Raw genomic sequence first — 21,622 nt, 5'->3', positions numbered from 1 at the left:
AGTTTTTTCAATTTTGACTGTTTTTACATTTTTTCACTTAATTTGCATATTTTTGGCAATGACAACTTCATTTGAACAAAATCTCATCTACAGCCCATCATCCATGTACACACCAAATATCAAGATGAAATGTACAGCGGTTTTGGAGTTTTTGATGTTGACGGACAGACATACAGACATACAGACATACAGACACACAGACATACAGACATACAGACATACATACATACAGACATTTCCCTAGCCTATAAGAATAGCTTCCATTGCCATATATACATATGGCTATGGGAGCTAATAATGTTTGTCTCTTTTCCATTTTTGTGTTTTTTAGTCAAAACCAGATTGCATCGAACGTTACACACATCTTCAGTTTTTATGGTTTACTGGTAGAATGTGTGTTAGATGTTTCATAAAAAATTTACTGATTCCTTCATCACCAACATATAAAATACACTGCATTAGGCTGTTTGAATCATAGACAGCAATGAATCAGGCGTCCTTTAAAATTCATTTTTAAGAGAGAGGGTAAATAGACGGGTGGTAAATGTCCTGTGTGGTAAGTGTCCGAGTGGTAAATAGCGGGAGGGGGGGGGGGTAAATGGTAGGTAGTAATTGTCCGGGGACTAAATGTCCGGGGGTAACTATCCTCTTACCACTTGCATGGCATAGCAACGATTTCAGGGTTTTGAAATAGAACATTTTAGATATGCAATATACCATCGACATATTTTTATCATCAAAATAGTGGTTCTTGAAAGCAATACGAAAATATTACGGCGCAAATTTTTGGACATTACAGCATTTACATGTAAGTCTTAAGCTTTTAATACAATAAAAAAATGCTTGAAAGATGCAAAAAGCGTAGTGTTTACGTACCTGGATTTATTTTACACCGGCTCTCCGCTGTTCGCATTTCGGATGGGGTAAGTTCTTTATCATGTATTTGCATACATGTAATCATAGCCCTCAGATATCTGTCGCTACCGGCTCTAGCCCCCATTGTCGCTTCGTAGTTCGTTGCTAACTCAATCTTACCAATATTAAGCGACTCTACAACTTCATCGTAGATCCACAATTTGGCAAACCCGGTGTCGTAGTTGTAACTGGCACTGACGAAGGTCCACTCGTTTTCCTTCAGTATGGAGACGGACAGTGCATCATTTATTGTATCACTGTTCCGCTCGATAAACATTACGAACTGCCTGTCATCACCACCGAACATTTGAACACCATTGGCATCGCCCTTGAAGTTAAATATAGGACCGTACGACCCTTGTGGATATATGTACATTGACATGGTTATGGAGTACCTCGTATCATAGGCACCATTGTTTGGGAATTCGATGTATGAATTCGCATTGCCGGTAAACTGATATGCCCCACCGAGTGTCCCATCAGCATCTGCAAGGAGGTGAGCGCCGCCAGCGTTGACACCATGATTATCATTACCGGATGTATCACTTAATAGATCATCTCTATCGAGTGGCCAAAATGCAACAGGTTGTGGCTGTTCTGCAATTCACAATGGAGGAAAATCCTTAATTATTACATATAAAGTTTCTTTTTAATAAACATACACATCCATACATTCATCCATCCATCCATACATTACATTAAATACAAAAAACAAAATCATCACATAAAACACGCAGTGAATTTTGTTGATTAGATTGTTGCTTTATATTTCGCCGTACCTCTGACAGAAGTAATCAAAGCGTACGTTTTGTCGGAAAAGCAACGAGGATATTGCCAATGGTTACAGCTTTTATTAAATAACACTCGTTTGATTGACACAACACAAACGTTTGTGCATAAACATTTCGCAATTTCCCAGTAGCCTCGCTTTGTTACAACCTTTAGTCTATCACAACTATTGTTACGCCGCCTTTAAGAAGACTTTTCGCGTATGTCATTATAACTCTGAAAGAATTTTGCGACTCGAAATAATGGTAGCCTTGGCTTCTTCGCAATAGTGAAATAACTTTCACGTTTTCAATTCATATCCATAATCACAGTATAACCACCTCCACCATTACTATTACTAATTAGCGAGATACATACGAGGATGAATACAATCCAATTCATCACTTCCATCTTCACAATCAGAGTGACCATTACATCGCATTTCCTGTGAAATACACTTGGATTCGTCGTAGCACAGGATCTCCGTGTCATCATTGCATGTTTGGGGTAAAATTGGACCGTCAGTACTACTTGGGATCTCATCTGTAAAAGTGTGGCATAATTTGACTATAGAAAGAGGAAGATATCAACATACCTGGAGACACTCATAATTCATCAGTCATACACCCTAACATACACGCATATATATATATATATATATATATATATATATATATATATATATATATATATATATATATATATATATATATATATATATATATATATATATATATATATATATATATATATATATGCTGTGTCATGTAGGCTTTGATCAATGATGTATGTCTAACCATGTATGTATGTATGTATGTATGTATGTATGTATGTATGTATGTATGTATGTATGTATGTATGTATGTATGTATGTATGTATGTATGTATGTATGTATGTATGTATTTGGAGCGGAAAGGAAATGTTAAAAAGCTGGCAAGTATAATTTGTCAATGCGTTACATTATCAGCAGCATACCTTCACAGGACACGAAGTTTGATCCAAGGCGATATCCAGTACGACAAGTACAATTAAAGCCTCCGTCATAGTTGACACACATATGTTCACATGGGTTACTTTCACATTCGTCAACATCTGATAGGATTATAAATGTAAAAAAAGAAACAAAGCTTATTTGACTAGCTTATCAGCATTAAGGAAATTTCTAAATTTCACTGGAATGACAAATTTTATGACTTTGTACTGCAACCTTCGCATGTCATTGTTGATGTCATGAATTTGAGCCTTTCGCAGTAAACTATGTACTCCGATTGACATTAATACACACGCTATGAATGTATGGTAAATTTTTGTCTCGGCTGATTAAAACAACATGTGATAAAAGGGTCATTAGTTTTCCTTTGTGCAATCATGGTAAGCCTATCAATGACCTGGATATTGACACGTGCCACTTCCTACTCCTTAGCGTTTTAAATTGCTTTGAAACTCATACCAAACCCCCTAAATGTGTTGTGACGACATATTATAAACTGTACTTTTCGATGTCGACGTCGATTACATGAAGTTTTGATATAACATACATTACAAATAAGACACACGCAAGTTTTGAAAATTTCATTAAAGCCCCAATAGTTGCTAATTTTATGCATTATTTTCATGACTTTATTTTCAAACCAAAGTTGGTTCGTGTGAATGTGCTAACTGAAGGACGTGTATTGAAATATCACTGCTCCCTGATTCGGACCATGCCTACACGTTTTAACAGGCTTAATAATAAACGGAAGCCGCACCCATAATATGGCGGCCCCATGGGAAAATACAAAAAAGAGTATTTCCGGCACACACACATCGTGATCATACCAGAAACAAGCATGACGCCATTTACTTGAATGCACAACACACGATAGCCAACATTTTGTTGTTTTAATCTTAATTTTCTCTGTCATATGATTAGTTTTTGAAAATGGCGGGAAATCTAAAATGATGTTAAAACCTCTGAACTTACATACTACTTTTGACAGTCATGACTAGGGATATTGTGAGATCGGTTTGCCAAACATTTGCAGCTATTGGGGCTTTAAGAATGGGAGCAATTACGGTACAGACATTTGAAATGATTGCGTCACGTTACCGTACCTTTGCAAGTCACTTTATCTGACAGGAGCTTGTATCCAGACAAACACTTGCATGAAAAAGTGCCATTTCCAGAAATACACAGCTGTGAACAATTGTGCCTATTGTTTTCGCATTCATCTATTTCTGTTGGAAGAAGACTTTGCGGTTTACATTGTCAGTTAATTTAGAAGGTTAACGCTTAGCACACACTTGAATGCCACTTTGCACATATTACCGAAAAGACCTGAGCGGGGTTATTTTGAAAGATTTTGTTATATAATGTCTACCACAAATACCACAGGCAGGCATGCATTTTAGAAACGGTCTTGCTTCTTTCAAACGGTAGACTTCCCCCTGTTAGTAAGTTTGCGTCTACATGGCATGATCAGCTCTCACTTCCATGGACTAGTTATTTGAAAATCAATACACTATTTGAGGGTTTGTATTATATATGAGTACCTTGGCATGCCATGTTATCTGACAGAAGCTCGTAACCAGGATAACAAGCGCACTCAATGGTGCTATTTCCGTTGATGCACCGCTGAGAACAAGTACCTGTGTCAAATTCGCATTCATTTATATCTGTAGAAATGTAAAGAAAGTATTGAGAGAAGAAAATAGAAGGAAGTCAACTTTTGATTGGAATAGCTTGCTTCGAATGGTTCATTCTTATTGGTATTTACCAAGACCAATTATGGGGCGTTTTAAATTCCTAATGACTGTACTCCTACACAGATTTGTGTCGCAAGATAGTAACATGATTGGGACTAATTTGGGATAATTGGATTTTCGTATTTTTCAAATTTCTCACATCTGTTAGGTGCCCTTTAGCTGAATGTTGTAATATTACAAATTACTCATAAAAACATGTGTATAATGTAAAGGGAAAAGCAGATTGCAGAGACATTACGTCAGCATCCAATTATCCCAAATTAGTTCCAATCGTGTTTAGTGCAGACTTTTCTAACACTTCTGTTTTGTGAAACAGTCGAAGTCTATGCCCACATAGTATCAAAAAAGCGACATGATGGATAAATGTTACTAACAAATAAAATTTTCAGCGAAGAAATGGTCGAAGATTAAAATGTCTTCCCTTTCTATATTCTTGGTGTTGTTATTTAATATTTGCGAGAAGGCATCTTATGTAATGATGTTGTGGTTAATCAAAATATTTCAAGGAATGCAAGCTTGGCGTTACAGGTATTTGTTTTGATAGTGATTTCCACCTTAGCAATTCCACATATAACTCGTGTTTCCTAACTTCAGTTACGCTCATGACATTATAATAGAGAATAAATAGCCCCATCATGTGTTAGGACGTTAATGAGACACACATAATGCATTGGTATGGAGTTACATAATACATTGGTCCTGATAATGAAAGAGTTTTTCTGCTTCCTTTGGAAATTTCTCATGGCTACCAATGTAAGCTTCAAAGTAAAGATCACCAATCAATGAACAACACGTATTCCCTATATACAGGAATTTTCTCTTTAACTTCCGCAACAACGTAGGCTTCCCCTTGGCATTGCACACTGTGTAAATGTTGAAATATCTCCTTCCTTGTGGCTTATCGATGCAGTCCAAATATGGCACATTCAAATTTTAAACTCTTATCTTAAAATGCCATCATGACATCCATGATGCTATTCTTCCCTAACAGAGACCTTAGATTATTTGATTATGATTACATTGTGTACGCAAAATCTCTCATCGAGCATGTTTTTGGAGGTAAGCATAGCATAGATTTCATAGCCATCGAAACCCTACACATACAATGATAAATTTACCCTCAAATATGAGTTAGTACAACATGCAAAACCGCTCTTTTAATTAAAACAAATTAATGACATTCATTACCAGAAGTTGTACGCATTGTCTCTTATTCATAGATGCATGTGTTCATTTTTAAGAAAAGAAGTGATAACTTATCGCTTGTAAAAGATTCAGTGTATCTTTTCTATTTCGACAATACCTTCACAAGTGATGCCATCAAGCAGCCTGTATCCAGAGTAACAAGAACACTCAAAGGTACCATTTCCAGGTTTGCATATTTGAGAACAATTGTGTTCACCGTCTTCGCATTTATTTATAGCTGTTGAATTAAGATAGAAAGAAAATGATAGTTCTTTTGCGTCCAAGAATTAGACACAATAATCTTTTGTTTATATTGTGACTTTCAGTTCATTCCATTTTTTTCTTTAAATAAATGCACCAATGAATATATTTCCATGCATTGAATAAATAGAATACAGCACGGTTAAAATTAAAACCTGGACTCAAATAGTAATAAAAAATCAGTGAAGTGTAGATTATGTGCATTATGACGCATAAAAAAGGTAAGGAATTTGACCAGCGGTGTTTTTGGGAACGAGCACAAGAAACAGCAGAGAAAATATTTCAGCATTTTTTTTCCGGCCCAGTCTCACCAACACCAATATAAAAATGTAGCGCCGACCGGCGCAAACATATTTCAATTAGTGTATTGAAATATATGCCATCATGGCATCCACGATGCTTTAGTTCCCTAACAGAGACCTTAGATTATTTGATAATGATTTATCCCGTTGTGTATACTGACCGAGTGTATTGCGCTTAAAATTCTGAAGAAATAAGCATAATCTCTCAGGCATATTTTTGGAGATAAGCATAGCATAGATTTCACAGCCATTGAAACCCTACACATACAATGATAAATTTACCCTCAAATATGAGTTAGTACAACATGCAAAACCGCTCTTTTAATTAAAACAAATTAATGACATTCATTACCAGAAGTTGTACGCATTGTCTCTTATTCATAGATGCATGTGTTCATTTTTAAGAAAAAGAAGTGATGACTTATCGCTTGTAAAAGATTCAGTGTATCTTTTCTATTTCGACAATACCTTCACAAGTGATGCCATCAAGCAGCCTGTATCCAGAGTAACAAGAACACTCAAAGGTACCATTTCCAGGAATGCATATTTGAGAACAATTGTGTTCACCGTCTTCGCATTTATTTATAGCTGTTGAATTAAGATAGAAAGAAAATGATAGTTTTTTTTGCGTCCAAGAATTTGACACAATAATCTTTTGTTTATATTGTGACTTTCAGTTCATTCCATTTTTTTTCTTTAAATAAATGCACCTATGAATATATTTCCATGCATTGAATAAATAGAAAACAGCACGGTTAAAATTAAAACTTGTACTCAAATAGTAATAAAAAAATCAGTGAAGTGTAGATTATGTGCATTATGACGCATAAAAAGGTAAGGAATTTGACCAACGGTGTTTTTGGGAACGAGCACAAGAAACGGCAGAGAAAATATTTCAGCATTTTTTTCGCAGCCAAGCCTCACCAACACCAATATAAAAATGTAGCGCCGACCGGCGCAAACATATTTGAATTAGTGTATTGAAATATATAGTTAATTGACTGAAGAGTTCGCACCCAAAGGTGCTTGCACTTAATGGACAGATCATCTGTTGCAAAGTTACATCTCTGGGATGATGATCCGACTCGCATCATAGGATTTCTTTTTACTTAATTAAACGATTGAAGTAGTTGATTTACCCGAAATATTAGTGATTAAAGACACATACGGCGCAAAGTTACGCACTGTCACGATCCCTCTATGGACCGTGGCACTGTGTACGGTATCGGCTAGTGTAGTGGAAGTGCAATGGCGTTCAAATGCAGTAAGATGTATAAGCAACAGAACGTGAAAGCATAAGACGACGGGTTTTGCAAATCCTGGAAATCTACGAACTTTTGTCTTGCCTGATGATCAATACTGGCCGGGGGTCTGAACAACCGATCAAATTTCGCTCTTATCTTAGATATTACCTTGAGCCATTCTGTGGCAAACTGTCTGCCGTCCTAAATTTTGGCGGTCACTTAGCACAAACCACCTTGAAGGCTCATTCACAACATATGTATGCACTAATGACCTGGTGCAATGATGATGTGTTTTCATGCTCCAGCATCTGTGATATTGCCAATGTGAGAGCTCTTCATAATATGCTGTGAACATGATTGGAACTAATTTGGGATAATTGGATCTTCATATTTTTCAAATTTCATAAAAGTGTAAGGTACCATATAGCTGAATGTTGCAATATTACAAATTACAAACAAAACAAGAGTTTAACGTATAAAGAAGAGCAGATAGCTTACATTTGGAGACTAAACCGACATTATTTCACTATCCAATTATCCCAAATTAGTTTCAATCTTGTTCAGTGCTGTGTTGCTAAAAATGAAGCCGATTCATGTAGGCATGAATATGTGGTCAAAAGTCTCAGCAAATCGCCCTACAGTATTAACACGGCAAACGAGAGCGAAGGCATGTACCTAAATAGCTCGCAACTAAGATAGTTGAATTGTAGCGACATCATTTGCAACAAAATGAATGACCCTCCATGACCATGACCTAGTACCTTTTGCAGTTATACTCTCATTCTTGTACTTCATTTCGTTTATCAGCAGAACGATCTACTGTATTGTTGTATAAATTAACTTTGTTCCCGAGTCTCTGTCAGCTGTATGAAACGCAATAATGTCACTTCATATAGTATTACTCTTAATGAATGGTATGATTAAGAATTTGTATAAAGAGTGCATGAATACTGATCATTCCTAGTGATGTGAATTTTCTTCAAACCATTGATCAATCAGATTTTCGACCGTTCAAATTGAACCCGTTTGGTTGTTATGTTATCCCATCATGGCCAACATCAAGACCTACCTGTGCATTGACCATTCTCATACATGTAGCCTTCATAGCAGCTGCACCAGAAACTACCAGGTTCCCCCATGCATAGTTGGTCGCATTGGCATTCTGTTTGCGGAAAATTACACTGGCTCAGTTCGGCGCACCAGCAAAAACCAAAGCACTATTTAACCGCTTTCTTTCAGGACTACATTAAAGGTATACTGTCACCTGTTCCAAGTTTGCCACAGTTACCATGGAAAGAGAAAATCTAACCAATCACAGATTTTAAGCGGGTGGCCGCTTTTTAAAAACAGCGCCCTCACATGGACATTTTGAATACAAAGGAACGCCCCTTTGACCATATATGGGCATATTTAGATTGCAGGTGACTGTATACCTTTAAACTAGTGACAGTAGAGCAATCTAAAGTCAGTACCAAATATTTTCATGCAAGTCTCACAAGTAACCCAAAGTCCTTCTTTGTTCGGGTCAATGCATAACATTCATTTAACACGATTGGAACTAATTTGGGATAATGGGGATAATTGGATGATGAAGTAATATCGATTTAATCTGCAAATGTAAGCTCATCTGTAATATCGCAACACTCAGATATAAGGCACATAACACTTTTGAGAAATTTGAAAAATATAAAGATCCAATTATCCCATGTTAGTTCCAATCGTGTTATTTGCAATTTTGGGATTTTATTACTCAAAGTCGATGCATCCATAAATGGGTTTTCATGCACTGAATAAAATACATGCAAATACTGAATGAAGTAAATGAATAGCTCGGTAAAAGACAAATAGATAAATAAATATATGACATTTTGTGAATATCCACGCAGGTTAATTCGTCTATTCATTCCCTTCTAACATTCTGCATTCCATGAACTTAAGTGCAAACTTATCTTTCTATATTTGGTAACACTATACAAAGTACAAGCGTCTAGGCTTTGGCTGTGGAAAGAAAGTCTGATTTTGCATATCGAGTTCTACATTACACATACATGCACCTATCAGCTGTAAGGGATGTGCAGCAGCATTTCGATAGTAAACCACATATTTTCTTTCAAGTACGCATGCGAAAACAAGTTTTCTCAGGCCTAAGAGTGTGGCAATACCATCACAATTTGGTTATAAAAACAAATGAAGTGCAGCTAATTCTGTGCATTATAGTCGTCATATTTAAGAAAAAACTTTGGTCTGTTGAAAACGTGAAACCGTTTCGTACATATCTGCATTGGCTCCTTAAACATGTGAGATAAATCTATCTTAAATTATGTCTGAAAGTCAGTAGACTAAATATGGCTGTCTTGTAACTGGCAAACATGCTGGTATTACATTCCTTGCATATTGGTTTCTGTCCACTATCTTCTCTTATCATTGATATCACAGCAGACGAATAACTCCATATATCTTGACCGAGAAATGATTGAAAGATGTTTCTGTGGAGCAAGTAAAAGCAACTGCCTGGCGGACGATATTATTTTGTTGAAAGCAATTCAAGTATTGTCCATATGTCACCTACCACAATTGCTTTCGTCACTTCCGTCAAAGCATTCTGGGACGCCATTGCAAATGGAGCTGGGTTTTAGACACCTCATGCCGTCGCATGGTATCTCGTCTGGTGCACAGCCTGTTTTTAGGCATCCATATGACAATAATCTTATAAAATGACCGCATATCGAAGACATAGCGTAACTCTCTACAAAGATTGTCCTTACACTGACAAAACGTATTTTAATACTTCATGTATTGGATCAGTATCGAATTATATTCAAGGCAGTTCTTTTTTTTCAAAATCTTTTACAGAACAGATCTAGGATTTATTTACTGTCAAACTGAAATTCGCCTATAGAGGTTGCCTCTCGTCTGACTCGAATTCGTTTTTAATAGAATATAACAGCAAGTTTGCTTTACAAACTGCTTTGTGTAATAACATAGAAGTGTTGAGCATGTCATCAGTGAATATTCTGTAGAGGCATTTATAAAATAGTGTTTGAGAACGATATACTTGTAGATAGATGGTGCATAAACCTATAGCATTCTTTGATTTCAGTGTTTTAATGTGCATAGAAGATGTGCATTTAAGTTTGTTAAAGTCTATGAAGAGCTTTTGCATAAAGAATGAGCTTGTGAACATATCTTTAGGGAAGTAATATTTATATCTAGTGGACTGAAAGGTTCACTCAGCCATTTATTAGTTTCCTATCAACAATACCAATATAAACATAATTTATTGATTTGCATTGTGGTGCTGCGGTGAGAAAAAAACATTTGTAATGCAACCCTAGCTTAGACGTAAGGTATCTTTGATATGTCGCTCTCATAAATAGTACATTTGTTGCCCTTCGAGGACTTGTGAAAAGTGATCGCTACACTGGATGGTTGAAATTAAAAAAACAAAAAATGCCATGCTTCGTTTAAAAGAGTATATTTTACTGTAAAAAAACGAAAAACTAAATTTGCTGTTTGCAAGTGAATAATAATGTGCAATATTATAAGAGAATTTTACTTGTGACTCCCATGTTAGGAGTTAAGTCGAGCGCAGATAAGTTCCGCTTTCATGCAATGAGATTGCAAGATTAATGTGATATATATGAACATACCTGGACAGTACAACTCATCAGATAGATCAGCACAGTCTATGATTTTATCACAGCATTTAGAATTATCAATACATGTACCATCAAGACACGAAAACTGATCTACCCCACAGGCAGAATATTCTGAAACATTTTTCAAAAAATCCATCGATCATGAATGTGAGCACTTGCAAAATGGTATCAAAATTGACCGACAATTATACATTATTCTCTTCCCGATTGCTAAAGCTTTCATAGTTTTAGATTGTAAAAGTCATGTTTTAAAGATGGGGCACTTTTTTCAGTCGTTGCAGACAATCGATTTGCTGCGATGTATAAAAGTTGTAATGATTTCAATTTAATACTGACGCTTCATCGTGCAAAAATCAAAAGGGGCTTATCAAATCTGTTCGATAACAAGGCGTGTATATCTAATCAAAATCGACTATATTAGTGGACAAGACATCTTTTTAGTTGAGTCTTATTTTTTTAAATACCGAAATATTACCTCTTGTAATTCGTATCAGTGTCATTGCTGCACCTCAATCATTTACAATATTTATTAATTGGAAATTTCACGAATATACACAAAATGTGTGTAACCTTTAACCAAAAAAAATAATAACATTAAAAGTAGTCTAATATTGAAGTCGTTAAACTAGCTTATCGCAAGTTTATGTTAGCGTTAACTAAATTTATTAAAGTACCATGTCCTTGGTCAATGAAAGATGTCCTTAACGCAAAGTCAGCTTCAAGTTTTAGCAAAGCTTACTATTACCTTAAAATACTATCCAATGTGTCTTTAAAGATTTGGACGTCGGCATTGTAGTTCGGTCATTGATATTTTAGTAATCGCCTGTTTACTTCAATTATACTAATGGACTGCTTGTATACCAACTGCATTTATATTACTTTTCGAGTCAACTTTTGGATTGTAAATAAAAATTGTACATAACTGTTTCCTTATTGTGTTTAGGATTTCAAGATAAAAAATGCTAATATCGAGTCTTTCAAATATATCTCTTCTTTAAAGATCGCCTGACGTTCTTTTCTCTACCGCAACTCGAAAAACGGTTATTTGGCTGTCTTATCCGTAACCATGGGACGTACACCATAATGTAAACTGAGTTAAACTTACTTCGATCAAAGTGAATACACCAACTCCTTGACGTGTTGAACAAGGGTATAATTGGTGTCGACTGTAAACTTACTTCGATCAATTATACTAATGGACTGCTTGTATACCAACTGCAATTTAGTTGACTCGAAAAGTGATACTTAAATCTTTTGGTTATTAAATAAAAATTGTACATAACTGTTTCCTTATTGTGTTTAGGATTTCAAGATAAAAAATGCTAATATCGAGTCTTTCAAATATATCTCTTCTTTAAAGATCGCCTGACGTTCTTTTCTCTACCGCAACTCGAAAAACGGTTATTTGGCTGTCTTATCCGTACCCATGGGACGTACACCAATGATGTAACTGAGTTAAACTTACTTCGATCAAAGTGAAAACACCAACTCCTTGACGTGTTGAACAAGGGTATAATTGGTGTCGACTGTAACGGGGGATTGCGAATAAAAAAGTGGGCCCTATACTTTTGGACTTGATCCCCACACAGCTCATTTGAACTCGTCCAGACATTGTAACTTTAAATATGATTTTGTTTTATACGGACCAAATGATACATTGGCAAATTACACAGGACATGCCTGTAGGAATACACCCCCATCAGCCTCTGTCGCGGGGTATAATTTATAACATTCGTCACATAGTCTTTCATTTCAGGACGATTATAGATCAGTATTCATTGGTCTGTATCAGATCTGTCAGTACATCACCGTATACTGAACTGAATCCGTGTCGAAGACTGAGAGTTCTTTTAAGGATCTATGACTTTGAAAACCTTTTTGCATTCTAGGATATGTTAGGTGTTCCCTTCGACAAAAAGAAAGACATGCGGCATAGTTAGACCACTTTACATGTCTGTACTCAGGTAGCTGTTCAAAGTCAAGTGATGCTGAAGGGGACTCGTACACAAGCGTACTAATCCCTATATACACACTCCTGTGTTTACTGCACTTAACATAGCTATTCCTGTATACAAACTATACACACCTGGCAAATAATGTTTCACAGGTCTATGGCAAAGGCTACATAAACCGTGACACATTAATAAGATTTGCTATTAAAATTAACTTACGTTTGGCTTGTTACATTGCTTTATTCATTCTCCTTTCGAGGTTTTGTGTCACATTTGACGTCGACACACTTTATCCAGACGTAAGCTTATATTCCTCGATGATTATGGACAATATTCCAGTTTACTATCGCATACCAACCTTTCGCAATTCATATATCAATCTCATGCATTTTTTACCATCACCAGCCTACAAATCCCTACTACACAGAATTTAAGACAGGGCAAATTGTCAAGCTTTTACGAAAAATTAAAGGAAAAGCAGTTTAAGGCTATCAGGTGACTAACGATGCATTTTTTATTTTACATTTTCTATCACCTCTATTATTTCTTGCATCTTGTCCTCCAGGCCTGCGGCTTTGTCTCTCACCTTTGAACAAATTGTGTGGAAAGGAACTTCAACATTTAATTGGAACTAGCCAGCGATGCGAATGTTTCTTTACTAATGCAATGATGATATACTTGGAAGAGTCCGCAGCTAACTTTTCAGCTTCCATTCGTCTTTGTTTTCCATACTTGACACGAGCAAGCCAAAACAATATAGTGTATGGAACTCACTAAATGTTATCACTATGGCTATTCAAAATTATCCAACTGAGGGCATTATTCATCTCCTTTGTCATAACGGAGCGACCCCATGTCATGCAAGAAAGGTACTTTAGGATCGAAATTTTTCCCAGTTTCCTTTTGACTGTATTTCTTTTGTGCGAATTATCGAAAATACAATGAAAATCTCGCGAGAGTTTACGTTTTGGAAGTAAGGGACCACTCCTGCCCCCACTTCCCCGTGGGATATACTGGCAAATTGTCGAGTGGCGGCAGATACTATCCAGTCACGGTCTTACTTGAAAGTCAGACATTAGACAGTATAGGGGAACCATACAGCTTTGATCTTTCAGATATCAATTGTTCAATTCAATCATCAACCCATTCACTGTAAAAGGGTACCAGTATATATCTGTGATATCGGGTAAAGGCTATACCCCTGCAAACAATCTCAGAGAGCACACTTTGATGTACATACTTGACTAGCCGATTAAACTTCAGTCTGATAATAAGACTTGTAATAATGTCTCCCTTCCGCAAACTTCGACGTAAAATCTATTTTTAAGGAGCGGAATGGATTGGAGAGTATCACTATAGAATTGACAGTTGATAGAATCCCAATTCACAAAAGAGCACATACAACACATACGTTATAATTAAATAACTGATTGCCACTTACTCGGAATCATCCCTGCTGATGATCTATAATTTAAATTAGACCATGGAGAAATGCTGTCCATTTGACTATTTAATCCAAATAGGAATACTTTCAAGCTGCCTTGAGTATATCAATTATTCTGTGCGACTTCAAATCTATGGCATCTTGCAAGTACGAGTATGAGCTCCTAATTAGCATTATGTATAGTTTTTCAAGTGGACCATGAAGCACATGCTAATCGATTTATTTGGGAACACCATTAGGTTATGAATATGATCCGGACAATACTCTGGCAGTGATCAAGAAGACGCAACTTAGTAACTTGTAATGTGTCAAGTTGACATTGAACAAATAATGCACAAGTTGTACAAAATCTACATATTCTTTAATATTCGGTTTAAGTGTGAAAACGACAATAACCCCAGTCTACTTTTCGCACATTCCCATATGTTAGTTGAGTGTCTATGACATGTCACTGGTCACTATCACTCACGTTGGAGACTCTTGCTCATCGTCCTGTTCACATTGCTCATTGTAACACTCCTATTATTTGTACATTTGTCCACAAAAAGACAATGTCACCATATTGCTATGAAGTACGTAGGAAATATTTCCTGTTTCAGCACGCTAAATGTTTCCTTGACTTTGATCTGTACGAGTTCCATATATAATTAGCACATATAAATTCGCTATCGTGCAATGTGCAGCGATTTTTCATTTATTGATGCAATGTCCTGTGAGTCAAGAGTTAGCTTATTGCAATATGTGTCGTTAGGCCGACCAGTTGTATTTTCTCATGTGGTCTAGCAAGAGGCGTATGAATATTGCAAATTCACGATCATTCTCTCAAATTCACTCCTAAAAGCTGTTTGATACAATGACAACGTGTAATACATCCCTCGACGGACAGTGTTGAATTCGATTTAACGTAATGATTCTAAATAACCAGATATATTTAACCATGAATAGATGGCACACAAGACTAAATAAGATAATTTAATGGCATTTTCTGATATTATTCTCTTTTCCTGCCAATATTATGAATATAAAGTGTCACCTTTCTGTCATTTTTATTCGTTTATTCTATTCTTCTTAAAATCGGAAATGACACTGTCCCCGCCTAAAATTTAGGTGATTTGACTCTAGACCTAAAAGAATTTAAGTCGGAATAGAGCAGCTCTTAATATGTGTGACTGGTAAGTATAGGTATGTTGTCATAACTATATGCCATGGCACCTTGTCTTTGCGCAAAATTAAATTGGAATTGGCCTTGCATTTCTTAGTAATGGTTTCTGCCTGATAAACGAATGGCAGATACAGGCAGCCATATTAGATCATATTACATAAACCATTTAATATGCATCTGTAATTCCTGATACTAAGTTTTATTCCTAGAATATCTGAGTAATGCCTGTGAACAGACAAACTTTAAAACAAAATGAATGACAGATAGCCATATTAGATCATTTATCAAAACAAACTAGCGTGAATTGGTATGTCTTGCAAAAGGGTAGAACGAGAATCTAGACCCACAACATCACGACACTTGCATCTTGCAACAGATATTGAAAGTGTTGCTCACAACTGGCAATTTGTGAGTCAGTTCAGTTACTGACAATTCATTAAATATGCAAATGAGCTAATAATAAGCATATATTTCCCACCAAACTGTTAGCATTTAAAATTATAGTGAGTAATAGCGATGTACTTCAGAAAGCTCATAAAATTCAACTGTATTCAGCTTTTATATATTTATGGCCTAATTACAGCAATTTATTATATATGCAAATGAGTTAATAATTAGCGTACGATACTCATCAATCTTACAGCATAGTTAGACCTTCGTATAATTAATGTATGGCCGACATTTGCCAAAAATCAGTGCATTCGCTATTGATATATGGTCTACTTAAAAATATCATTATGTACAAATTGAGCTAATAATCAGGATATCGTACTCATTTAAAGATCCATTAGCTGTAACTTTGGTCATTTTTTATTTTGTTTGTTTCTGTGTATCATCTGCAGTTTCTGGTGTAAATTCCTGAACCATGGAGAAATTCCTAATATTTAGCTCATAAATAAACCTTATATGCGTATAATCTGCATTGTTATTGTTTAAATTTTGTATTCAGGTCCGGACTAGAATACATTTATCAACAATAATAATGGTCATTTCACATATACAGGCTGTGTTGGCAAGCAAGACACCGGGCATTGGTCATGATGATCGAATTATAGTAAAATTCTGTAGTTGATACATTGAAACAGAGTAGTGAAAATTAGTCAACAGTTACAGCTAATGTCCCTTTAAATAGCTGAACCGAATATGACCAATAAATAGCAGAGCTTTGGTCCAAATCAATGCTCTCAATAGTGCTATATGGCCTACTTACAATAAGTCAATATAAATGCAAATTACTTAGTAATCAGAATGCCATGTTTATCAAACTTACACCATTGGTATACTAAGTATGATCAATGCAAAGCAAAGGTTAGGTTAAAATCAGTGCTTTAAGTTATTGATATATTTCTTAATTACAGAAATTAATCAAATATTCAAATATGCTAATAATAATAAAGTCACGCTCATTGCTGCTTAATGTGCAATGTTTCGTTAAAAACGTTTATGAGCTTATAATTTAAAAGCGATTCTCACAATTTTTTTATCATATCAAGATCATAGAACAGTGTGGTGCTTGTACACTTACAACAAATTTGGTTCAGTTTTTGTTGAGATATAGCCAATTGCACAAATTCATTAATTATGCAAATAAACTTTTTTATGCAGACTACACGTATTTAAAATTTAATCTCGTCTAGCTGTTACAAAGCTTATGCTATGTACCTATTGGCATGATTCTAGCCAACAATTTTCAAGTTATTATTGGCTTGTGTAAAATTGCACAAAATGGCCGCCTGTCGGCGATATTGAACCCGATGATAAACAGACGTGCGTATGTACATGTGTTGTCGTCATACCAAGTATGAGACAAATGGGTCCAGTCATGTTTAAGAAACGGCTCCGAACGCACGGACGCGTGCACAGACGGGTGAACGCAACCCAGTCCATTAATCCATACTGAGAAATCGAAGGACCTGAACATACTGTGTACAATTTAAGGTAGATCGCGCCTCGGGGACAGATATTCGGACTCTCAAACTTTTACAATTCTGATACTATATATATTCTGATATATTCTGATATACCACTTGTGGGGGTTCATTTTAAAGCTCTTGGTATAAGAAAACTTTTCACCGGCTTAGTTTTCGAAATTCGAAAATGTTATTGTTTTCTCCTCAGAGTTAACACAGGGTTGGCGGCCATTTTGAATTTCAAATGTTGGTAAATGTTGGGTAATTTGTTTCTCTAGTACGAAAATTTGCACGGCAACCCCTAAGTTTTATATTTGATTTTGAAAGAGAACGGTTGAAAGATTCCTTGAGGAAAGTTTAAGCAAAAGTTTCAGTCTTTCACTTTCGAGGCGCATACAACCTTAATGCAAAGATATGCGACTTATTCTGAATTTACATATACTTTGCAGATAATGGGCATCCAATATAAACAGATAAATCATACAAAACGTTCAAATTCTTATGAGACGGTTAGATGATATTAAAAATGTTACTCACATCTTACAGCTTAACATGCTTTTGTTATAATTAACCTTATTGGAGAAGATGGAATTATGAGTGTAACAGCTATGACGAAAGAAGAGTTAAACTTTCCTTTATATGTGATATGGCTAATATTACAACTCCGAGATGTTGATGTTAAGAGACCTGACATCAAACCATTATCGAGACTGGTTCATCTATGGAATAAGTTCAGGACCGACTCAGATTGTCGCAGAAGACAACAAACAAAAATTAAAACATTATTACCGGGAGGAATTTAAGTTAAATCAGTTAGCGAAGTTAACGTTGGCACTTACTATAGTAACCTCTGTTTGTACCTTCTGGATTACATAAGTGCAAACTAATGTCAAGGTCAGACCCAATTTTGCTATATACCGGCATGCTGTGCGCGTCATTCAGAAACAACTATTTTACATGAATAGCTGAATGTAAAAAATTAGTGATTTCAAGGTTGACTGTTTGTTCCATTACCCGAGATGCCATTTTCGTCTCACTATTTATTCTGGGCTCTCTCTCTCTCTCTCTCTCTCTCTCTCTCTCTCTCTCTCTCTCTCTCTCTCTCTCTCTCTCTCATTGCAACAAACGCACACAGATGCAGGAAGAAAAACAGCATCATACAACTCGTTTGACCTTGCCTTCCTGTAATTATTATATTCAACATTACTGACGCTTATCAATTATATCGTTAACTTTTGGCCCATCCGAAATTATCAAAAACTATGTCATCCGTTTTGTGGTAGCAGATCAAATTTTCTCTAGGTTGACAATGCCACTGAAGAAGTGCGCCGCCAATACTGTGCAGGGTCTGTAAGTCAATTTGGTACCGTGTACCTTGTTCCAGACATTGATGTACAAACGTACAAGTTTTGGTGACTTATTAAACCATTTGTGCAACAATTACTCGACTAGCACATCGCAACTTTTATAAGGTCCTTTGGCGTTGGTGATCAATGCTTTAAACGTTTGTACATTTGTGTCTTGGAAGCTTAAAGATGTGACACTCTAGCCAACATATTTTGTTTGTTGAACTTTTGCGACAATCCGTGACGGTCCCCGACAGAAACACAGTACAACGTTACAGCATGCACATGCTTTTTGACATCTATGGTTCACTTAGTTGATATTTCACCTACCACAGTCAAACTCATCGCTTTCATCAGTGCAGTCGGGAAACTCGTCGCACACATAAATATCAGGCAGACATATCCCTCCATCACATTCGAATGCGCCACCATCACAAACTAGTTAAAATGTTTATAATCGAACAGGACACAATATTTCAAAATCTACGTCAAAACTATTTGCCCGAGTTCCGGACACAGGTTTGTTGACTCATGGAGCTTGCACAAACACCTATATACGCAAATAGACAACATTACAAGAAAGGGTAGGCCTCGATCCCATCAGGTTGTATTCAAGAATCCTTAAACTGTTCAAAATGTAATAAAATTTTACAAAAATACTGATCGACTATCACTAATGACACCGAATCAGACCTTCAAGAACACTTTAATCGGACAAAGTCGCCGTAAAGACAAAAACGAAAGCGGTGTTTTGGAATTTATTACTTGTCTCACAGACTTAAAAAAAATGAAAATTACGGGCAGTTCATAACACTTGAAGCCCCAATCAGGCGCAAATTGTGACGTGTTATCATCTGGTTGTACAGATGAGTCTTCCTCTACTCCCGAAATCATGCAAAAATGCAAGTTGTGGAGCTAGCCATGGTCAACTTTGACAGCAAGTGTGCAATGCTCAGTGTCATTTTTGGCGTATGAATTTCATTCTGAAGTAGGATTCGCTTGTTCCTCACGATATTGCATGTGATAAACAATGCCACGGCTGATACTCCAGATTTGAACATACTTTGCGAAATGTACGACTTTAGCGGAACAAAAATCGTGAAAATCATGTTGCGATGTGTAATGTGTTTTTGGTGAAAACTACCATCATGCGTTGTTGCAGTTATTGTTCCTAAAAGACAATAATTGTGAATCATCATATCTTAAAGAAAAGGTAAAGAAAATTTGGAGTGTTCCTTTACTTACGCGGACATGACAGTTCATCACTATCATCTTCACAGTCGATGTAATCGTCACAGCGCTTACTAAGTGGGATGCACTGACCATTTTCGCACTCAAACTGATTCGGCGAACAGCTTTCTGCAATCATGCAAAGAAATGTTGCGTGTTAAAGCAAAATGTACAAGAAGACTGGTAAAGGCCAAAGAATTAGTGTAACGGTACTCAGATTGTCACAGAAGACAACATGTAAAATTAAATCACAAATCGAGGAAGGAGTATAAAACTAAATTCAAGCAGTCAAGTCCACTCTGCGCTGATGCTTTTAAACGTTGGATTTTACAACTACAATCGACAATCTACAAGTTGAACCAATTTTACTCTAAACCGATTGCTTTCGGAGCCACTCCTGATCAACTTTATTGAATAAATAACTTTCATAACCTCAATTTTCATGGCAATTTACTTTTTTAAAACGTAAAATTCGAATGATTTTCAAGGCATCTGCTTGCTCCATCCATCCTGCTTTCATTTTCGCCGCATTATACAATCTACAGCGTGTTCCCTTCTCCCCATGGGTCTAAGAAAACATTGCATGGTAACGAATTATTATGCTTAACTTAGTTACAAAGCTTTAGCTACAAAATCCTCCATCAGCCTAACTTTCGTGATAACGACAGAATAAGAATGGAAACCACATGAAAAGACGTACAACTATCACAGAAAACAAACAGCTGCAACTGAAACTCGTAGGCGGCGAAACACGTTTATAAACCATGCAACTGTCAAATTGCATTTTACGCTGGCACAAATAACACTTCAGATGTAGAAGGAAAAATAACATCTTACAATCTACTCTTCCGATTCTGTATATCTGCTAAATATTGAAATTGTAGCCAATTGTCATCCATTATATCGCTAATTCATCGCAGTCGTAATCAACTCCAACTGTTGGTGGTAGCAAATCATCAATATTCACTAGGGTGGGCACGAAAAAAGAAGAAGTGCGCCGCCAATCTGGTGTGGTAGATATGGCTACAATGTTCCTTTCATCACATGTGGGTTCTTGCAGCTGCGCAGCGGCAAGTAATTTTATGTGGGCTAGTATTAGGCCCCTATTGATGATTGGCAAATCACAATTTACAGACCGCATTCTCTGTCAGAATCAACATTCGTATACGTTTGATCTACGGATAAACTAATAGAAGGGCGCGTGATTTTAATAAATGAACAAATTTCGTTTGTTGAACTTTTGCGACAATCGTTGACGGCCCCTTACAGAAACACAGTACAAGAATACAGCATGCCTTTGAACAGCAACAGTTCAAATTTCTACCGTGGCCATAAACGACACTTCGTCATTCTTTTTCGATAAGCGCTCTTCAGTTTGTGAGTTCGTCCTTCTGTTTGAATTGCGTCGTTCTGTTTGATCTGCGTTCTTCGGATTGTAATTTCCACGTTCAGTCAAGGGCACTCTGTCATATTGAATTGATAGTCTTAGTTGACATAA

General features: G+C 36.3%; 1 protein-coding gene across 9 annotated transcripts in view; it reads right to left on the bottom strand.

Annotated features, from left to right (window-relative positions):
• LOC139115230 (polycystin-1-like protein 2) overlaps positions 1 to 21,622 on the bottom strand; it is a 96,321-nt gene that overhangs the window by 29,310 nt on the left and 45,389 nt on the right. For 3 of the 9 annotated variants that reach the window (XM_070677193.1, XM_070677195.1, XM_070677197.1), the window contains 10 exons: positions 20,140 to 20,253; positions 19,225 to 19,332; positions 8,491 to 8,583; positions 6,646 to 6,765; positions 5,733 to 5,852; positions 4,217 to 4,339; positions 3,779 to 3,901; positions 2,660 to 2,776; positions 2,062 to 2,226; positions 877 to 1,512 (listed from right to left, as the gene is read on the bottom strand). In XM_070677193.1, coding sequence (XP_070533294.1) covers positions 877 to 1,512; positions 2,062 to 2,226; positions 2,660 to 2,776; positions 3,779 to 3,901; positions 4,217 to 4,339; positions 5,733 to 5,852; positions 6,646 to 6,765; positions 8,491 to 8,583; positions 19,225 to 19,332; positions 20,140 to 20,253 — 1,719 coding nt within the window. Of the gene's footprint in view, positions 1 to 876; positions 1,513 to 2,061; positions 2,227 to 2,659; positions 2,777 to 3,778; positions 3,902 to 4,216; positions 4,340 to 5,732; positions 5,853 to 6,645; positions 6,766 to 8,490; positions 8,584 to 13,567; positions 13,619 to 19,224; positions 19,333 to 20,139; positions 20,254 to 21,622 lie in introns of those variants that run through there. The other 6 variants (XM_070677196.1, XM_070677192.1, XM_070677198.1 and 3 more) reach the window with 4 other exon arrangements.

Source organism: Ptychodera flava, chromosome 17 (genome assembly GCF_041260155.1).
Source record: "Ptychodera flava strain L36383 chromosome 17, AS_Pfla_20210202, whole genome shotgun sequence".
In the NCBI taxonomy this organism is placed as follows: Eukaryota; Metazoa; Hemichordata; class Enteropneusta; family Ptychoderidae; genus Ptychodera; species Ptychodera flava.
Note: the sequence above shows the minus strand (reverse complement) of the source record. Positions and strands in the feature narration are given on the sequence as shown.